The 18,482-nt window shown below is 42.0% G+C and overlaps 1 protein-coding gene across 3 annotated transcripts in view; it reads left to right on the forward strand.

The window, feature by feature from the left end:
- The window catches only part of LOC149313090 (sodium/hydrogen exchanger 9B2-like), a 34,953-nt gene that overhangs the window by 11,612 nt on the left and 4,859 nt on the right, over positions 1–18,482 (forward strand). For all 3 annotated transcript variants that reach the window (XM_089526047.1, XM_089526048.1, XM_089526050.1), the window contains exons 4-11: positions 3,371–3,541; positions 5,650–5,792; positions 9,847–9,974; positions 10,582–10,757; positions 14,591–14,697; positions 15,289–15,438; positions 16,566–16,674; positions 17,837–17,973. In XM_089526047.1, coding sequence (XP_089382173.1) covers positions 3,371–3,541; positions 5,650–5,792; positions 9,847–9,974; positions 10,582–10,757; positions 14,591–14,697; positions 15,289–15,438; positions 16,566–16,674; positions 17,837–17,973 — 1,121 coding nt within the window. The remainder of the gene's footprint in view (positions 1–3,370; positions 3,542–5,649; positions 5,793–9,846; positions 9,975–10,581; positions 10,758–14,590; positions 14,698–15,288; positions 15,439–16,565; positions 16,675–17,836; positions 17,974–18,482) is intronic.

Raw genomic sequence — 18,482 nt, forward strand, 5'->3', positions numbered from 1 at the left:
GGAGGACCACCGGAGGTTCCTCGCTTTCACTGTCGGCCACCAGGCCTACCAGTACAAGGTCCTTCCCTTCAGCCTTTCCACAGCTCCAAGGGTCTTCACCAAGTGCATGGCTCCCGTGGTGGCATACCTGCGTCAAAGAGGAATCACAGTCTTCCCATACCTAGACGACTGGCTCTTCGCAGCGTCCTTCAAGGACATTTTGCTAAAGCAACTCGAATTTGCCCTGTCTCTGCTTCAAGCATTGGGACTGCAGGTCAACTTCGACAAGTCCAACCTGACTCCTACCAAGTGAATCGACTTCATAGGAACCACGCTGGACTCTGTAACGATGAGGGCATACCTTCCAGAGACAAGGTTTCAAACCCTCTGCACATCCCTACAGCCCTGCCTTCGCCAAAGGCGTCTACAGGCTCGTGTGGTGCAAGTCGCCATGGGTCACCTGGCCTCCTCCACCTTTGTTACACCGTGGGCCAGACTGCGCCTCAGGCCCCTTCAATCTTGGTTCCTCTCCGTGTTCGACCCCGTCCGAGACACGCCTACCAAGCTGCTCACCATCCCAAGGACCGTGCAGAAGTCCCTACGATGGTGGCTCCGGCCAGACAATGTCTGCGTGGGGATGCCATTCTTGCCCCCGCAGCCAGACCTCTCTCTGACCATGGACGCCTCCCTGCAAGGATGGGGCGCCCACACTCTGGACCTTACAATAAAGGACAAGTGGTCACCGGCAGAAGCTACTCTCCACATCAACGTCTTGGAGATGCTAGCCGTGGAAAAGGCACTCAGAGCCTTTCAGTCGGTCCTCACGGACAAGGTGGTGCTTCTTCTCACCGACAACACCACCGTCATGTACTACCTGAACAAGCAGGGAGGTACAAAGTCGAGGACTCTGTTGGCAGTCACCATCCGCATCTGGGAATGGTGTATACGGCACAAGATCTTACTGCAGTGCATCCATCTGCCAGGCGATCAGAACGACCTTGCAGACCATCTCAGCAGGTCATCCTCCACTTGCCACGAGTGGAGGCTGCATCCAGACGTAGTGACCCAACTTTTCAATCGATGGGGGACCCCTCTACTGGACTTATTCGCCTCTCGACTGAACGCTCACACCCCAGGATTCTGCTCCCGGTACAGAGAACCAGGATCGGAAGGGGACGCGTTCCAACTCAAATGGACTCAAGGCCTCCTGTATGCCTTTCTCCCATTTCCTCTGATCACACGGGTGTTCTCAAAGATGTTGGCCGACCACACGGACGCAATCCTGATAACTCCGTGGTGGCCCAGGCAGCCTTGGTTCGCCCCGCTCCTGCAACGAGCACAGGAGCATCTCCGCTTAGAACACCGGCCCGACCTGCTGTCGCTTCACGGCGGGCGAGTCCACCATCCCGAGATGCAGTCTCTCCCATTGGTTTCATGGAGGATTCGATCCTGAGCACGCTTCCATCTGGTGTACAGGATATCATCAAGGCAGCGCAGAGACCATCTACACAGAGGTCCTATGCCTACAAGTGGGACAGGTTCCTTGCCTTTCTGCAGACAAAGGACATTCCACCATCCCGTGACTCCATCCCTGTGGTCCTGGACTTCCTTATGACGTTGACAGAAGCAGGTCTCTCCTTGAGTTCTATCAAGTGCTACCTGTCTGCCATTTCGTCACACTACTTGTTTCAAAACAAACTTTCTCTGTTTGGGGATCCTCTCATAAAGAGGTTCCTTAAGGGATTTAACAACCTGCATCCACCTGTCGCAGACCCTTCACCGCAGTGGAGTTTAGACACCGTCCTTGCACAGCTGGTGTCTAAGCCATTTGAGCCCTTAGCTACCACGGACCTGAGACTCCTGACCTGGAAAATGGCTTTCCTGGTAGCTATCACATCAGCCCGCCGGGCTGGTGAACTGTGTGCCCTGAGGGTGGACCAACCCTTCCTTCGTTTTCACAAGGACAAGGTGGTGCTCCGCACAGACATTACTTTTTTGCCCAAGGTGGTGTCTGCTTTCCACATCAACCAGGACATTGTTTTGCCGACTTTGGCTCCTAATCCGACCACGGACTCTGAGCGCCAGATCCATGCCCTGGATGTCCAGAGGGCACTGGCGTTCTATTTGGACAGAACTGCTGCTTCCAGGCGATTGGAGAGACTTTTTGTGTGCTACTCCGAAGCCAAAAAAGGGCTGCCGGTTTCACCACAGAGGTTCTCTAAATGGGTGGCCAATACCATCCGCCTTTGCTACGAACTGGCCAGAAAGCCCCTGCCAGGTCGGGTTAGAGCCCATGCAAATAGGGTGGTAGCCGCATCCTCAGCTTTCTTGACGGGGATTCCCCTTGTGGATGTGTGTAAGGCTGCTGTCTGGTCCCAGCCATCGACATTCATAAGACATTACAGGCTGGACGCCAGGGCCAGACAGGACGCAGCCTTTGGGAGGGCAGTGTTACTTTCTGCCATGCATTAACCTGTTGCACTGTCAATAAATAACACAGTTGTTTGGTTTACATACTTTATTGGTGGTTTGATTTATTGGTTATTGACACTCCCTCCTCCACGGACTACAGCTCGCTAGTCTAAACCCATTTGTGTGATTCGCAGAGACCACGAAGAAGAAGAACAGGTTGCTCACCTGTAACTGTGTTTCTTCGAGTGGTCATCTGCGAATTCACACAAACTCGCCCATCCATCCCCTCAGTGTCTGCTCATTTGACAACGCTTGTTGCCGCGCTGTTAGCGGTTCATTCGGAACTGAAGAGGAGCGGGCCACCAGGGGCCTTATATATGGGTGGGCGGGGCTACCGCCAAAAAGTTGCAGAAAGATACATCGCTTTCTGCCTGGAGATTCTAGAAGTTTCCGGGGATTGCTGCACCGGCGCAGAATAAACCCATTTGTGTGAATTCGCAGATGACCACTCGAAGAAACACAGTTACAGGTGAGCAACCTGTTCGTATCTGTTGCAGATTTCATGAGAGCAATCCATTGAATTTGGTGCAGTAGTAAATGAAGTCAAGGAACAAGGTATAAGAACATTTGAGGCTCCTGCCACACTACAGAATTAATATATTTTGACACCATTTTATCTGTCATTGCTCTGTCCTTTGGAATCCTGGGATTTGTAGTTTGTTGTGGCACCAGACTTTCTGAAAGAGATGGCTAAATACCTCACAAAACTACAAACCCCAGAATTCCATAGCATTGAGCCATGGCAATTAGAGTGGTGTCAAACTGCATTAATGCTGCAGTGTAAATGCAGCCTAAGCTACCACTGGAAGGCCTGGCATTATAGCATAAGTCAATATTTTTCTAGTACAGTATTCTAATTACAAGTGGCTTCCCAATGACTTAGAGTACTGTGCTTCAGCATTGTCTTATTATCTTCCAGTGGCAACAGTAGTGCTATTCTGGGCTGTGACTTGGACTCTTTCTGGTGATGAAAGTCTTCCTGGTAGAAATATTTTTGGACTTATATTCATCTATTCCTTTTCTGTGTTGGGTGGAAAACTTATGGTGCTTATTAAAATACCGAATCTACCTCCTCTCCCTCGCCTTCTTGGTATGTATACTCTTACAAATAGTGTGCATCATCTTACTGGTAAATAGACTTGACTTTATTGCAATGACAGCAGATAATAATAATAATAATAATAATAATAATAATAATAATAAAATTTTATTTATATCCCGCCCCTTTGAGGTCATTCGGGGCGGCTAACAATAATAAAATACAATACAATATATATCAAAATCTACTTTGTTCAGAGTGAGACTATACTGCCTGTGGGTACATTATTTGAAGATATTCCCATCATCCATGTGCTCATATCCTTTTGGCAACTGAAATATTTTAGTGCATCATCTCCTACAGATGGGAATAGTTCACAAAGCTGTTATAGAATAGTGTATATGTTGAAAGCTGAGAAGCATGTTATTGACTTGGTCCACAATGTATCTGTGCATGATCCAGCCATATGTAGGCAAATTTAAATTCCATTTAATTTCAGCTTTTCTCTTTGAAACACATGGAACTTAAAGTTGTTTTAATATGACCTGGATTAGATCCCCTACATTTGGACATTTATCTATTTATTTTGACTTGACAAAGACAAAAGTCCTAGAGCAGTTTGTTTTCAAAACAGTTTTCTTCATGGTCACAAATATATTTATGCTTTGCACTGATTGGTATAGTAAAATAATAATAATAATAATAATCATCATCATCATCATCATCATCATCATCATCATCATCATCCAGCTTTTTTCTTTTCTTTTACACATTGTTGGTCCTGTTTCTACAAGCAAATGATGGGAGTTTTCATTTCATATGATACACAATAGGTGTGTCAACACAATCTAGGCAATTTTTGTTTTTGTGAAATAGAAAAATGGAAAAAGGAAGTGCATCACTGTCCATTTTTCTGTCAGAAAGAAAAGTGAATTGCTTTTTTTTTTTACTATAACTTTCATGTCCCTGACACCGGGGGGGGGGGGGGGTAATGTAATTGAAAAACATATTTTTCTCATGAAATCTATCTCACTGTGAGGGTCAAATGCAGCTCCAAAAATAGGCCTGAATTGGATTAGAGTTGCACATTGGAGGGGGGGCTTTATTCCTCCAAGTTTAATCCCTTCTGATTTAAATCCCTGTTTAAGCTGCTATTAGGTGTTGTTGTTGTTATAGTTCTTAGCTGCCCTCGAGTAGGTTCTGACTCATGGCGACCCCATGGATAAGATATCTCCAAGAATCCCTATCCTCCACTGCTTTGCCCAAATCCTGCAAGCCCCTGCCCATAAACCCCCTGACTGAGTCTAGAATGAGAAAAACACAGATACTTGTGTGGATCCTACCCCCAGCAGTATGTGACTATAAAGAACTTCCATTATGTGTCTTAAGTTGTGGGAAGATAACAAAGAGAAAGTCAGCATTGTGCCATAATGCCTATTCCTAATTCCAAAAAGAAAAGAAAGAAAAAGAAAAGAAGAAAGGAAACAATAACAGGAGAACCAGCCATCGGTCTCTTGTGTCTTCTATAGTGTGGTCCAGAATGTGAAGAACAAATAATTCAAACATGATGGCCTAAAACAAATCAAGTTTGAGGTAGAAGTAGCGTTACCATCTTTGTTCTTGACCCTACTGCTTTTACTTGCAGCTGCACACTGGGCAGAAATGCAGTAGATAGTATTTCCTAACATTGCAGACCCAATAAAGGGAAGGGTTCATTTCTGCCAGCTGTGATGTTATAAAAAGCATATACTTTAGCTGGAAGGTGAATGTCCCAACCATTGTTGAAAGAAGTAAGTTTAGACTGGTTGCATCACTTCTCTACTGTGCTAGTGAGAAGAGGACTGGACTGGGGTCCCAAGAGGTTAGGAAAAAGAGCTTCTGTTTCAGACTAGGGTCCAAGGGTTTAATACTTCTTGACATGGCTATGTTGCTTTTTCTGACAATTTGCTACTTTATTGTTGTTTAACTCTCTTTCTCTCTCTATGTTACTTGATCCAGTTAAATGACTGCAGTATTACATCTTGTACTAAGAAAAAAAATAATCCTTTATCAAATGTTTAACACACTGAGAGAGAGAGAGAGTCAGAGAGAGATTTCCAGATTTTGTTGTGTCTTGTGGTACAAACTGGAATTGATATGGCTTTCTTTCTCCCACGTAGGTATGTTGCTTTCTGGATTTCTCATAAGAAACATCCCCTTCACCAATGAGATAGTTAAGATCGATGTGAAATGGGGATCTGCCCTGAGAAATATTGCCCTCTCGATTATCTTGGCTCTTGCTGGACTTGGCCTTAACCCAGAGGTGGAGTATCAAATGATCCCTCCTTAACAAAAGCAAAGGCTTGTGTTACAAAAGGAAGGTCCAATCTTCTATATCATGCTTAAGGCATCACGTACAGCAGTGTCTTTAAATGATTAGAGGTGTTGGAGTGTGGATTTTTGCCACGAAGAGCACAAAGGGAAAGACTGTATGTTCCTTTCTCATTGCATCTGAACTGAAATTTCTCCACCCCCGTCCCCATCGTGGTTAGAGTGCTCAAGGAGAAAGTTTCCACTGGTGCTGTTGCAAACTGTTTTGCTCACCACTCCAATCACACATGGGGGGGCAGTGTGATGATGTTCTAATCCAGAGATTAGCTTTCCCTTCTCACCCTCACTTCTGCAATTACTTAAAAAGAAAGACATTGACTAGGGATGGAGTTGTAATTTAGCACATAGGAAGCACATTATGACGGGGTTTCCTGCATGGCAGGGGGGTTGGACTGGATGGCCCTTGTGGTCTCTTCTACCTCATATGTTTCTGTGAAGGTCACTAGGCTGGGGAATACTGAGGACTTTTTCACACGTGGAGGAATGTAGCCCCATCCCGAAAGAAGACGAAAGTGGGGCCAATTCGAAAATGAACGCCATTACATGCCACCTCATCACCTGCAAAGACAAATAGCATCCATTCAAAGGAGAAAGCATTTCCAATACGAATGAAATCATCACATACCTATGCTTTCTCTTATGAATTAATGTGATGTAAGGAAGGACAGAATCACGTCTGGGGAGGATTTTTCATCCCCCTCCCAATGACAGCTGGCCAGAAAGGAGCAGGCAGGAGGCATGCTGAGTGTCCTTACTGCCTTTTCTTTCCTGGTTGTGGGGCCAGGCAGGCGACAGAGGTAGTCAGGGAGGGATGTTGTCTGGGCTTCTCCTGCCTTCCCCGGCATCACCAGCAGAGAGGCCCTCCTTCTGGGCATGCAGACCCCGAGCTAAAGAGAGGTGAAAGGACTGAAAGAGGGTGTGAGAGACCAGGCCCCCCAAGAAGGAGCCTTCAGCTGCCCAAGAGGAGGCAGCCTCAGTCCTCCCTTGCTGCTGCTGCTAAAAAGGTGCCCTGCTCTCCTGGGACTGGGGCAGGGAGGCAGGGCAGCTGAGGGCAGAGGTGCCTCCACCAGGATGGAGCTGAGCTGAGCCCTGTCCCGGTGATGGAGTTCCTCTGCAACGTGGGCTTGTGGCTGGACAACGCCTCCCTCCAGGCGGGGTGGGTGGCAGTGCTGATGGCGCTGATGCTGTCAGGGAATGGGCTGCTGGTGGTGGAAGTGCTGAGGTGTGGGTCTTAAATTCCTCCCGAGAATACAAGGAGCGGAGCCACAGGGAGAGAAATGGCAGGGTGGTCCTGGTGTCATGGGGTGTTTCTAGTGAAGGCAGTCCAAGGGTGATTGTATTCATACCAGGCAAAATCGAATTGACAACAATTTGGGAGTGGAACAGGATTTATAACTTCGATTTTTCTCTGAATTTACCTAAACCTGGAATGACCCTGGATTGACTGTGGAATGCATTCTGATTGTGTTTTGTGTCATATGATATTCTTCTGTGAATTAACGTGAAACACCATGATTTACTCTGCACTGACTCTGGAATGACCTTAGGATAAACTTCCAGTTATCCCTGTGTCAATCAATCAATCAATCAATCAATCAATTTTTATTGATTAGCCGTTAGGCCATCTCAACACTAAAGCAAATAAAGCACACTATAAAATCCTATTGAAATTCTATAGAAATTAGAAAAGAGCTAAAATATAATGACATTCTCCCTCTGTGAAAAACTCCTGAGTTAGGAAATACAGTAGTGTCAAGAGAGTTTGGAAACTCTCTGTATTTTCAAATAAGGCCTGTATACAGTCGGCCCTTCTTATACACAGAATTTTTTAATACATGGATTCAAGCATCCACGGTTTGAAAACGTCCAAAAAAAGTATAAATTTCAAATATCAAACCTTGATTTTCCCTTTTTTATAAGGGATACCATTTTGTTATGTCATTATATTTAATGGGACTTGAGCATACACAGATTTTGTTATACACGGGGGATCTTGGAACCAAACCCCAGTGTATAACAAGGGTCCACTGTATAAATCTGAGTAAAATGGCATTATCTATTGAAGGAAAGGAAGTGGATATATGTGAAGAGTGTAGGGTTGCCAGACTGAAAACTGGCAATGGTTTTATACCTTTGGCAGTTGTGTAAAAGAAGGAATTTCATAATGTGTTATTTGTGGTGCAACCAGGCAACAAGCAGCACTTCCTGAAATTCCCTCTTTTATGCAACTATAAGAGGTATAAGAGTCTCTCCAGTTTTCACTCTGGCAACCCTAGCAGCATGGAAGTGGGTGTGGGCCAGAAATTACGTTTAAAGAAACAGAAGGAAAAGAGAGAGGAGAATTTCCAGTTGGTCTTAGGGCTTTACTACACAACTCCCGTTTTTGCAGCAATTGTGTCAGTAAAAAAAAAAGGGGGGGCATACCACATTCAGAGCAGCTAGTATGGCATATTTTCATAATTGCATGTCTGGGGCTGCTACTGTTATTGTGCTGTCTTCCTGACTCCCCCTTAACCTCACCTCCTTCTCTTTTGTTGTTATTTTATCTTTATTCCTCCCCCCCCCTTTTTTAATGCAATTGCAGAGCTCTGCTACTGTTACTACAAGTTACATTTTAAAAAGAAAGAAAAGAAAATAGGGATAGTGAGGGGGAGGAATGACAAGGAGAGGACAGAACACTGACACCAGGTGACTGCCAGTCATACAACTGCCCTAGCAGGGATGTTTTGTACCTGGATACTTGTGTGATTGAGAGGTCATTGATGGGTTTCACCATAAATGAAAAGGGACACAAGAGCTGCGGGTTAGGGACAGAGCAGCTACAGGTCGGGGATGGCAGCATGTGATAAGTATCACCAATGCTGCTTGTTTCCTGGTGTCATCATGGTTTAAAAGCCCCATGTAGTAATCTCCTTAGTTGAAACTAAACCTCAGCCTGGAAACTGCCCAAATTACTCTTTGAGGATCTGCTGCCCTGTAGAAATGCTTGTCCCATTTCCACATGTACTCCTCTTGTATGTTTGTAAATTTACACAAGATAATCCTGTAATTATCCAGAGGAAACTAATCTCCCATCACTGAGAAATGAGGGGAGTTTACCAGGGCTTGGGAAAGTTACTGTTGGACTATAACTTCCAGAATTTCCCAGCCAGCATAGCCACTGTTATTAGTAGTAAAAAGTAAGCAAACAGGATCTAAATAACATTAAAAGATATTACTGCCTTTGTCATCTTGAGAGGTCAACTACTGTGGCATTTTCCACATTTTGAAACTTTTTGAGAAAATTATGTGGGAGAGTTCATTTTTGTGCAAAATAAAATAACATTTATGCACAAAAATAGTGTATTATGTGCAAGGCTGTTTTCTGTGCAAAAATGTTTTTTTCTGAAAAAGTTTTTTTGCAGAAAGTCTTGAAATGTGATATAAAATGTAATTGTAGATGCACTGGTAATCTCCGAGATGAAGATAGGTTTTTCTTTATTCTTGTATACCAGGATAAAATAAGGGAAGTTTGACATCCCAGCAGAGGAGATGCGGAGAGCCCATTTCTGTGCTGGGCATTGAGGAGGAAGCTTCCTTCTTAAAGTAGTCCACATGTTTTCTGTGCTGAGTACAGAGGAGGAATGACATATTCCATCTGTTCTCTATGCTCACTCATATGCAGTTCCAGGTCACATATTTCTACCATGTGTGGGCTGACAGCAACCCCAAAAATTTCATACGATTTCCTTAGACAATGAATACTCAGAAGTAGTTTTGCTAGTTCCTACCATGCTGCTGCTTAAATACAAGACTGCAATTGGATCATATGCCCTTAATGTAAATGGAGAAGCTATAGTCAAAAAGCTTATATTCTTATGTCTGTTGTCATCCTGGACAGCTGGAAACCATTCTTGTCATGTATTGTCTACAGATGAGGAAAACGGGAGGAAATAGGAAATCTCAAAAGCTGTATTACCAATTTATCAATTTTTTTTGTCTTTCAGGCTCTGAATAAGTTAAAAGCTGTCTGTTTCAGACTAAGCTTGGGGCCCTGCATCATTGAATCGTGCTCAGCAGCTGTAATCTCTCACTTTCTTCTGGGCCTGCCATGGGAGTGGGGGTTTATGTTCGGGTAAGAAGCGATTCTGCTTACCTTTACATATAGGCTGTGTATTTCTTCTAGCAGTGTTCACATTCCAGTCATGAGCACAGGAGGCAAAGCAAGACGTTTTGGGTTCTCTAGCACTGATAATAAGCAGGTGCAGGAAGTTGATTGGTTTGCACTGCCATAACTAAAGTACTTTTTTTCTACACCCAGAAAAAGTCTGGACAATAAAGTTGTTGGGAATGTTGTATAGATGGCTTTTTAATTTTTATGTATTTCATTGTTTGTTTATTGGTGATTCCCAGGACTGAAAATGAAAATCCAAGGAAGCTCTTCCTATCCAACTTTTTTTCTTGTTTCATTTGGAGTGCCTAACAGTGACTAAGGATGGATTTAATTTTACAAATATATCATATTTAATGTTTACTATGCTTCCCCAAAAGCTTGTGGTATGGGCTACCTCCTACCCACCAAAGCACTAATACTGTGTGCTTTCATTACTACCCAGTCTTTCAACATAGAGAAAATGTTTTCCTATATTATTTTTCTTGTATCTATGTGTTGGAGAGCATACCGTGATGAAGAGGACAAAGAGGATGGATCTTAATAAACAATTGATATTTTATATGTTTAGATTTGTTTTAGGTGCGGTGTCTCCTGCTGTTGTTGTCCTTTCAATGCTGGGGTTACAAGCCAGAGGATACGGTGTTGACAAAGGCATCCCAACCTTGTTGATAGCTGCAGGAAGCCTAGACGATATTGTAGCCATCACAGGCTTCAACACCTTCTTAGGCATGGCCTTTTCCACAGGTACCATAGTTAATTATTTCATAGCACTGATGAGCCACAGCATGTACCCAGCCATGGAGGAAAGCATGGGAGGGGTAAAAATATTCCATTCAATGACTGGGCTCCCATAAGTAGGGCTCTTTCAGGTTCCTTTACTGAAAGTATTAAACAAGGGCCCTTTGATGTTCTGAACTACTTTCCATCAGCAAGCAGGGATTATGGGAGCTGTAGCCAGTGATGTTGATGTGTCTAATAAAATATGGATGCCCTAATATAACATGTTTGTTTGATTTGTATTTACTAGCAAAATACTTCTAATGGCCCAACAGCCCAAATGAAACATTTGATTGGGGCAGGGGAAGCACTCTTGATGCAGGTTTTTTTTTTAATTTATTTAAAAATATTTATATCCTTCCCTACATTTGAAGCTATTACTGGTTTAAATATTATATTTTTAAAAACTCAAACTTGGTGATCCATAATGGTGGCCCATTATCTGTGAGCAGATAACATTTCCCCTCCCCTCTGCTCCCACAAACCATCAAAGCTGCCACTAGACAGTGTAAAAGGAGTCATGGGTCTGATTGTTCTAATCTTGGTGGCTGGCAGGAACCGATGAAAATATCATCTGCCTGTGCACCAGTCGTCAGCAGAATTGTCCACTAAACCCTGGGACAAAATGTAGGACAAAATCTAGACCAAACTGTAGGACAACTGCAGGACAAATCTCAGCCCAAAATGTAGGACATTTAAGGTCCTCCATTTTTCTTAAATGCCCTACATTTCGGGCTGAGTTTTGTCCTGCAGTTGTCCTACAGTTTGGTCTAGATTTTGTCCTACATTTTGTCCCGGGTTTTAGTGGACAATTATGGCAACTCTACCTCCACGCAGTGCAGCTGATGCACAGTAAAATAGATGGTGGGAGGATCGGAACGAGAGATGCTACTTTTAACGTGTTGTAAGCCGCTTTGATTGTCTTGTCACAGAAAAGCGGGATATAAATAAAAGTTTTATTATTTATTTATTTATTTATTAATTACTTAGCTTCACAAGTTGGGTAATTACATAACTAAGTAGCACATACAGAATTCTGGCCCATTGCTTTAATTTATTATCACATGTTCTTTCCTTGTATCATTGGTTTACAAGAGGAAAAGGCACTGAAAACAGTTAACATCTGATTTTAGCAGATGAAAAAACAGATGCCATGATGATGGTCTTCTCACCTGATCTATTTTGCACATTACAAGAATGAATGATTCTTCGTTTGCACATTTCAGATCCGTGTGTGTGTGTGTGTGTGTGTGTGAGAGAGAGAGAGAGAGAGAGAGAATAAGAGGTCATTCAGATGTCTTTTTCTAGTGCAGCGATGCAAATCACAGTCATGCATTCTGTGGAACCGCATCGATGTGCATCTCTACAAGTTCAGTTGCTCACATGTGCAAGCATTCAAATAAAGATAGAGTTGACAATGCAAATGCATTCGGAACACATTCAAGGCATGCAGAGTTTTATCCTGAGTCTGTTCGCATCAGTTATTCACACTACCAACAATGCAGATCTTTTTTAAAAACTTGAGGAAAAACCTGATATTGATTATTCCAGATTAAGTGGGTTTTTGGCAGCCCCTCCCCCCCCCCAAAAAAAAAAAAACCTTTATCAGGTGCATTCGGGATCAGTGTGAAAAACGAAGTTTCTATCTGGATTCAACCTGGATTATTTTCGCCATCTGAATAACACCCTGGATATTTTGAACCTTTTTTAATGTACTGTTTTACTACATGGGGAGGGGGGAGGTTGTGTGATAATTTTCTCTCTCTCTCTCTCTCTCTCTCTCACACACACACACACACAGATGTATCTTATGTGTAGTCTGAAGTAGTGCATTACAGAATTCTGTTCAACTGAACTTAATTCTGTCATATTTAATCTTGTAGAATGTGTGAAGTGCTTTGAACATTATTGCTGTTTTAGACCTGTAACATTTGTCTTAAGTGTGGCAGCCATAATGTACTTTGAACACTTTGTTCTCCTTTTTAACATTCAAAGCAGGTGAGCTCCATTTTCTTTCTTTTGCTTCTGCTGTGGTTTAGCAGTGTAACTGGGCCATAACAAGCCCTTTCTCTGCCACCTGCTGGACAAGGAAACAAACTCAATTCCCCTATAGTCCTTCTCAATACAGTAATTACTCCCCCCTCCCAAAAAAAAAACCCACACCACTAGCGCTGCCTGATTTTTCCCTTGCGGAAGCCAATGAATAATCAGTGAGGCTAACTTTGGGCCCAAACAGACAGACTAAAATAAAGCTGCTTTGGGCCACTTTGGAAGTGTGATGTTTAAATGAAGCATGCTGCCTAAGAGGCCAGAAGCCACACCAAAGCCACACTTCAGTCCTAAACACAGCTTCGGCGCAGCTTCGGGCCACTTAAGATGCATGTGTCATTTAAACAGCATACCTCCAAAGTGGCCTGAAGATTTATTTTGGCCTCTGTTCAGGCCCCTTATTTTGAAGAAAGCTTCTGATGTTTTATTCAAGCCACAGTGAATCCCATTTTGGGATGATGATGATGATGATGATAATATTTATTTGTATTTTCCTGCCTCTCCCAGCTGGATTAAGGCAGGATTACAATCAAACAGGAACAATAAAATACAAGAATAAAATTTTAAAACAGTTAAAAACAGTGCAGTCAACATTTATAAAATGTTCTGATCCTGGATAGAAGAGTGAATGATGTCGTTACAGAAGATTGGGTGGATAGGCTTGCTGGAGGGAAAGGCAGGATATAAATCCAATAAATAAAATAAAAGTTGATCATACATTGATCAATAAAGCATGCTGCAGTGCCATCCCTGTATATATTGTACAAAGCAGAGAACCTTTCTGAACAAGGTGGCAAAGCAGACATGATCTTTAACACTCCTTATATTTCAAGTGCAAAGGTGATTTTCAATGTAAGGTTGCTTTTAAAATGCAAATTCCATTAAGCTGGGGCTTCTGATAATATGATTAGAGCAAACATGGAGAGAAAATTTAACTTTTTTTCTACTACTGCAGGCCAAAAGAGAATCCCTCCGCCGAATGTACCATTTCCACTAATTCCCAGAACAAGATTTCATTTTAAAGTGGGATTTTCTCAGAACTGCAATAGGGAAAAAAGAATACAATTGTCTCTCCATTAATGGTTTGGCTTCATTATCAGCCCACACACCTCAAAGCAGGTGAAACCAGCATAAAAGGCAGCCTACATTAAAAACACTTTCTCTTTAGAAACAAAGATGCATTTTAACCATCCTGTATTTTGGCTCAAGCCATAACCACAGCAGAACACAAATAAATGTTCCAGGTGGTGTGTTATCTCTATAATCTGGATTTCAGGAATCAGAACTTTGGGTCATTTTGTGGTGCATCCAGTGCAATCAGCCAGTATTTTATTTGCTGTGGCATAGATCATTGCACAGCACCCAAGACCAATTCTCCTGTCATGACTTAGAAGATACTAGATTATTATAATTGGTTCTCAATAATGAGTTGGAAAGGTTTGTCTTTCCTTCACTTCTCAATGTTTTGGGCCCTCTGGTGATGGTTTCTATGCAAATACCCTTGAGGCATTTGTTCTTCTATGATGCACTGGCAAGTAGAGATGGGGTAATCTCCAAGGAGGCTGATGGGTGGCTGGCCTTGATTTGTCACAGTACCTGAAGGTTTTTTGTTTCTGTTCTTGCCAGTGTTCATCCACCTTACCTTCTGCCTTATGTTGATAAGTATTTTGAATATTGTCCTGGATGGACTAGTTCTAACAGAGAGATTGTTTGGAAATCTGTCTGAAGTCTTTCCTTCTTTATCCGAATAGGCTCTACCTTCAAAAGTCTTCTACATGGTTTAATGGAAGTTGCAATTGGTGCAGGAGCTGGTATACTGTTAGGAACTTTTATCTGCTTTTTTCCAAGCAGAGATGAGGTAAAAAAAAATAGTTGCTGTATCCCTTCCAATGGTACTGGACAATTTATAATACGGAAATTAGCCATGCCCTAGATAATAACAAGAATATGATTCAGATCAGCTTTCCATAAACTGGTGGCCTCCAATGTTTTCAGCTACAACTCCATGACCAATGGTAATGCCAGTGACCAATGGTAATGAGTTAGCTAATATCTAGAGGCACTGTGTGGCTAAAAAGACTGGCAGAACCAGTCTTTCCAAAGTTGTATACCTCCAATATACCTCTTGGTCAGCAGTGATGTCTCATTTATTATTGTCTCATTTATAATATCCCTCATTTTCACTGAAACTGCATTTCAGTAGCTTTCACAGAAGAGATAGGCACTACTTGTACATCACTACCTACAGAATTCAGTGTTTAGGGTTGGGCTTCCTGTCTGCAAATGCTTGAAAATGGCTATACTTGTTGGAATAAATGGAAGACAGTTGTAGATTTTATCTTGAGATTATGACCACATTAATTTCAGGTCACTTCCTAATGCAGTTACAATAAAGAAGAATTTAATATTTAAAACATTCTTTACTTTTCCTATCATTTTCCCATCTTAGACACATCTTGCATGGAAAAGAACATTCTTTATAATGGGCCTAGCTATGTTTAGTCTTTTGGGCAGCAGGTATTTTGATATTCATGGATCTGGAGGACTCTGCACAGTTGTTTTGGCATTTCTAGCTGGAATTGCTTGGGCTGAACAGAAGGTGAGTGTACATTTAACCCACCCTACTGAGAATACACTCAGTGTTCCAAAGGAAAATGTTGTGTGAAACAAATGGGATGCAACTACCATAACTTCACAGTGCAACTAGTCCTTCATAGTTTAGGGTTAGGATCCTTTGCTATGATAAAGGAAGAATGATCTATGTACAGATGTCAGCTGATGCATAAGCAGCCAGTACCTTTCCAAGCATAAACAACATGCTTCTGCACCTATATCACGATGTTTATTCAGGCACTGTGAACTAGCTAGATGCTATTTTCATGTCGATGGGATATGTATATTCCTATCCTTGGCCACTATAAGTTACATTGAAGTTGAGTTGGAATGGATTCTGGGGAACAGAGGTTAAATGTTTCTGTAAATTTGGAGAGAGTTTATACAAGCAGAAAGGTAAGCGAAAATATCCTAAATAAAATAAAAGTAGGACAAATAAACAATTAAATAGCATGACAACCTACTAAATGGGGAACTTTCAAAAAGTAGTTTTGTCTCAGCTAGCTTTTGTGCTGCTGATTTAAACTTTGTAAACAGAATGCCCCAGACAAGTGAGACCAGACCTATCATAAAGGTTCCTCAAAACTTTTGAAAGACAATGATACCGCTTTTTAAAAGAAAGATAGAATCAAGTTTCTAGAGTCTAAATTTGCAAGATGACTGCAATCCTGCAATAAGGCTTGTGGAGCATAATGGCCCCGATGTATAGCTCCTTGCTGTGCCCTCCCCCACCCTGTCATGGGGTTCTGGCATAGTTCTTACTGATGAAGAAGACAGAAGAAGAAGGCAACTAGGCATTACCTCTCTACACAACGGCAGCCACCTGACTGCCTTCTTCTCTCTTGGCCAGGAAGAATAGTGGCTGCACCCCAGAGCTTAAAAGCTGGGAATAAAGATGATGCTACACAGGGAGGTAATATACATCCAGAAGAAAATACACATGCCCGTAATCCTAGCTTATAGGCAGATATTTCATCAACAGGATTCCAGCCCCTTTGTTGATCCAGTTGTTGTTGTTGATGATGATGATATCACACATGACAGCATTATCTGCAGCATTATCACTGACGTTTGCTCTTTTAACACTGTATGTCCACATTCTTTGTCTTGCAGAATGCTGTGGAAGAACTGGTTGCAATTGCCTGGTCTATTTTTCAACCCTTTCTGTTTGGTTTAATTGGAGCTGAAATATCTGTTGTCTCTCTCAACCCTAAAATGGTTGGTAAGTCTGCTTACAAGAACTGTGGCACTACAAAGTGTGGTTTGTTAACTTTCCTTAGAGAAGAACAAACTTTACTCTTCTAAACCTAAAGCTTGCATAGTTTTTTGTGGGTTTTTCGGGCCTTCGGCTTTACACTAAAGCTTGCATTTCCCCTGAAAAAGATTATTTCTAAATAATGTAGAATGTCATCTAACTAAAGTTTGGGAAGTTTTTGAACAATGTTGTTGTATGCCTTCAGGTTGTTCTGACTTATGGTAGCTCTTGCTCTCAATTAATTTACCACTTACTATTATGAATGCTTTAATATTTATGTGCAAACTTCCAGAGACTGTTGGATTGTAACTGCCAGTGGTCATCACCACTCACTATATTGGCTGGGGTTAATAGGAGTTATTGTCCAATAACATTATGAGGGCTGGACTTTGTCATGACTGCCTTAACTGATATCCCAAGGTTTTAAGGAGTCCACTAAGTTAAAAAGACAAGGAGTTCCCAGCACTTTCAAAAGAGGCAAAGCTGCTACTTGACATTATGACATGCTAGGTTTATTTCTATGTTTTATCATTGTCATTCATAAATCAATGGAGCCATGTGAAATCAAAGGCTTTCACGGCTGGCATCCATTTTTTTGTGTGTTTTTTTTTCAGCCATGTTTTTATGTGGCCATGTTCTAAGAGTTTACTCCTGACATTTTGCCAGAATCTGTGGCTGGCATCTTCAGAGAAAGCTGGCATGGAAGTGAGCGAGGTATATATACTGTGTGACCCGTGGTTGAGAGGACGTGCTTTGCATTTAATCTGTGTATGTTAATCAGTGGAGATGGTTTGCTAACTTTTGCATTTGTCGTATGTGGGCTGGGAGGGGATCTACATTGGTTAGTATGGTCCTTGCATTTTTTTATTTTATTTTTTTACAATGATACTGTTTAGTGAAAGGTATCTGAATTTGCCCCTTGGCATGCTAAGTTCTGGTTAGTTTTGTATAAATATACCTATGACTTTGTGTTTTAAAGAAAGTGGAATATGAATTGTAAAATATAAAATACACATCTCTATAGGACCCTCATTGGCTGACACGTGAACCATCCTTTTGATTATTTGGAGTAATATGATGAAAACTTTTTTTCCTCTGAGAGATGTAATTAAGCATTTCCTTGTTTCAGGGCTTTGTTTGGCCACTCTGGCACTGGCTTTGACAGCGCGACTTCTTGCTACTTTTCTATTGGTAACTGCTTCTGGTTTTGAATTCAAGGAGAAAGCATTTATTGCGCTGGCATGGATCCCCAAAGCAACTGTTCAGGTAGAATATGCCTTTAGAGCAGACCTGCAAACAAGACCTTAAGTCTACATTATGGCATTGCTATTATTTAGCAACCAAGTTAAAAAACAGTTGCCTCACCATTTGTTAATTTCTTCTTATATTTGAAGAATCTCCCCCTTTCCCCTCCAGTCTCATCGATGACCATCACTGTTCAGGAAATTCAGATTTACTACATTCAATCTCTTGACCACAGCTGGGACCCTGCATATTCCTCCTTCCTCATTTCCATGTTTTTTTAGGCCCACTGTAGTGTTATGTCTAATTGGCATGGACTAAGTTCAAGTACATATTTGCATATTCAGACTCTGGCTAAGAAGGCTTCCTGGTTGATGTTAATGTTAGCACCAATACAGAAATAATTCTGTTGTGATAAAAGTAAATCATGGAAAATAAGTATTCACACAGGGAGTGAAAAGGTGCAAAGAAGTTTGTAGTATATTCCTGACATCCTCCCAAGTATAGTTAGGAGATTATGGCTGACATCCACA

Source organism: Sceloporus occidentalis, unplaced genomic scaffold, assembly GCF_023333645.1.
Source record: "Sceloporus occidentalis isolate IW3139 unplaced genomic scaffold, rSceOcc1.0.p SCAF_5, whole genome shotgun sequence".
Taxonomy (NCBI): domain Eukaryota; kingdom Metazoa; phylum Chordata; class Lepidosauria; order Squamata; family Phrynosomatidae; genus Sceloporus; species Sceloporus occidentalis.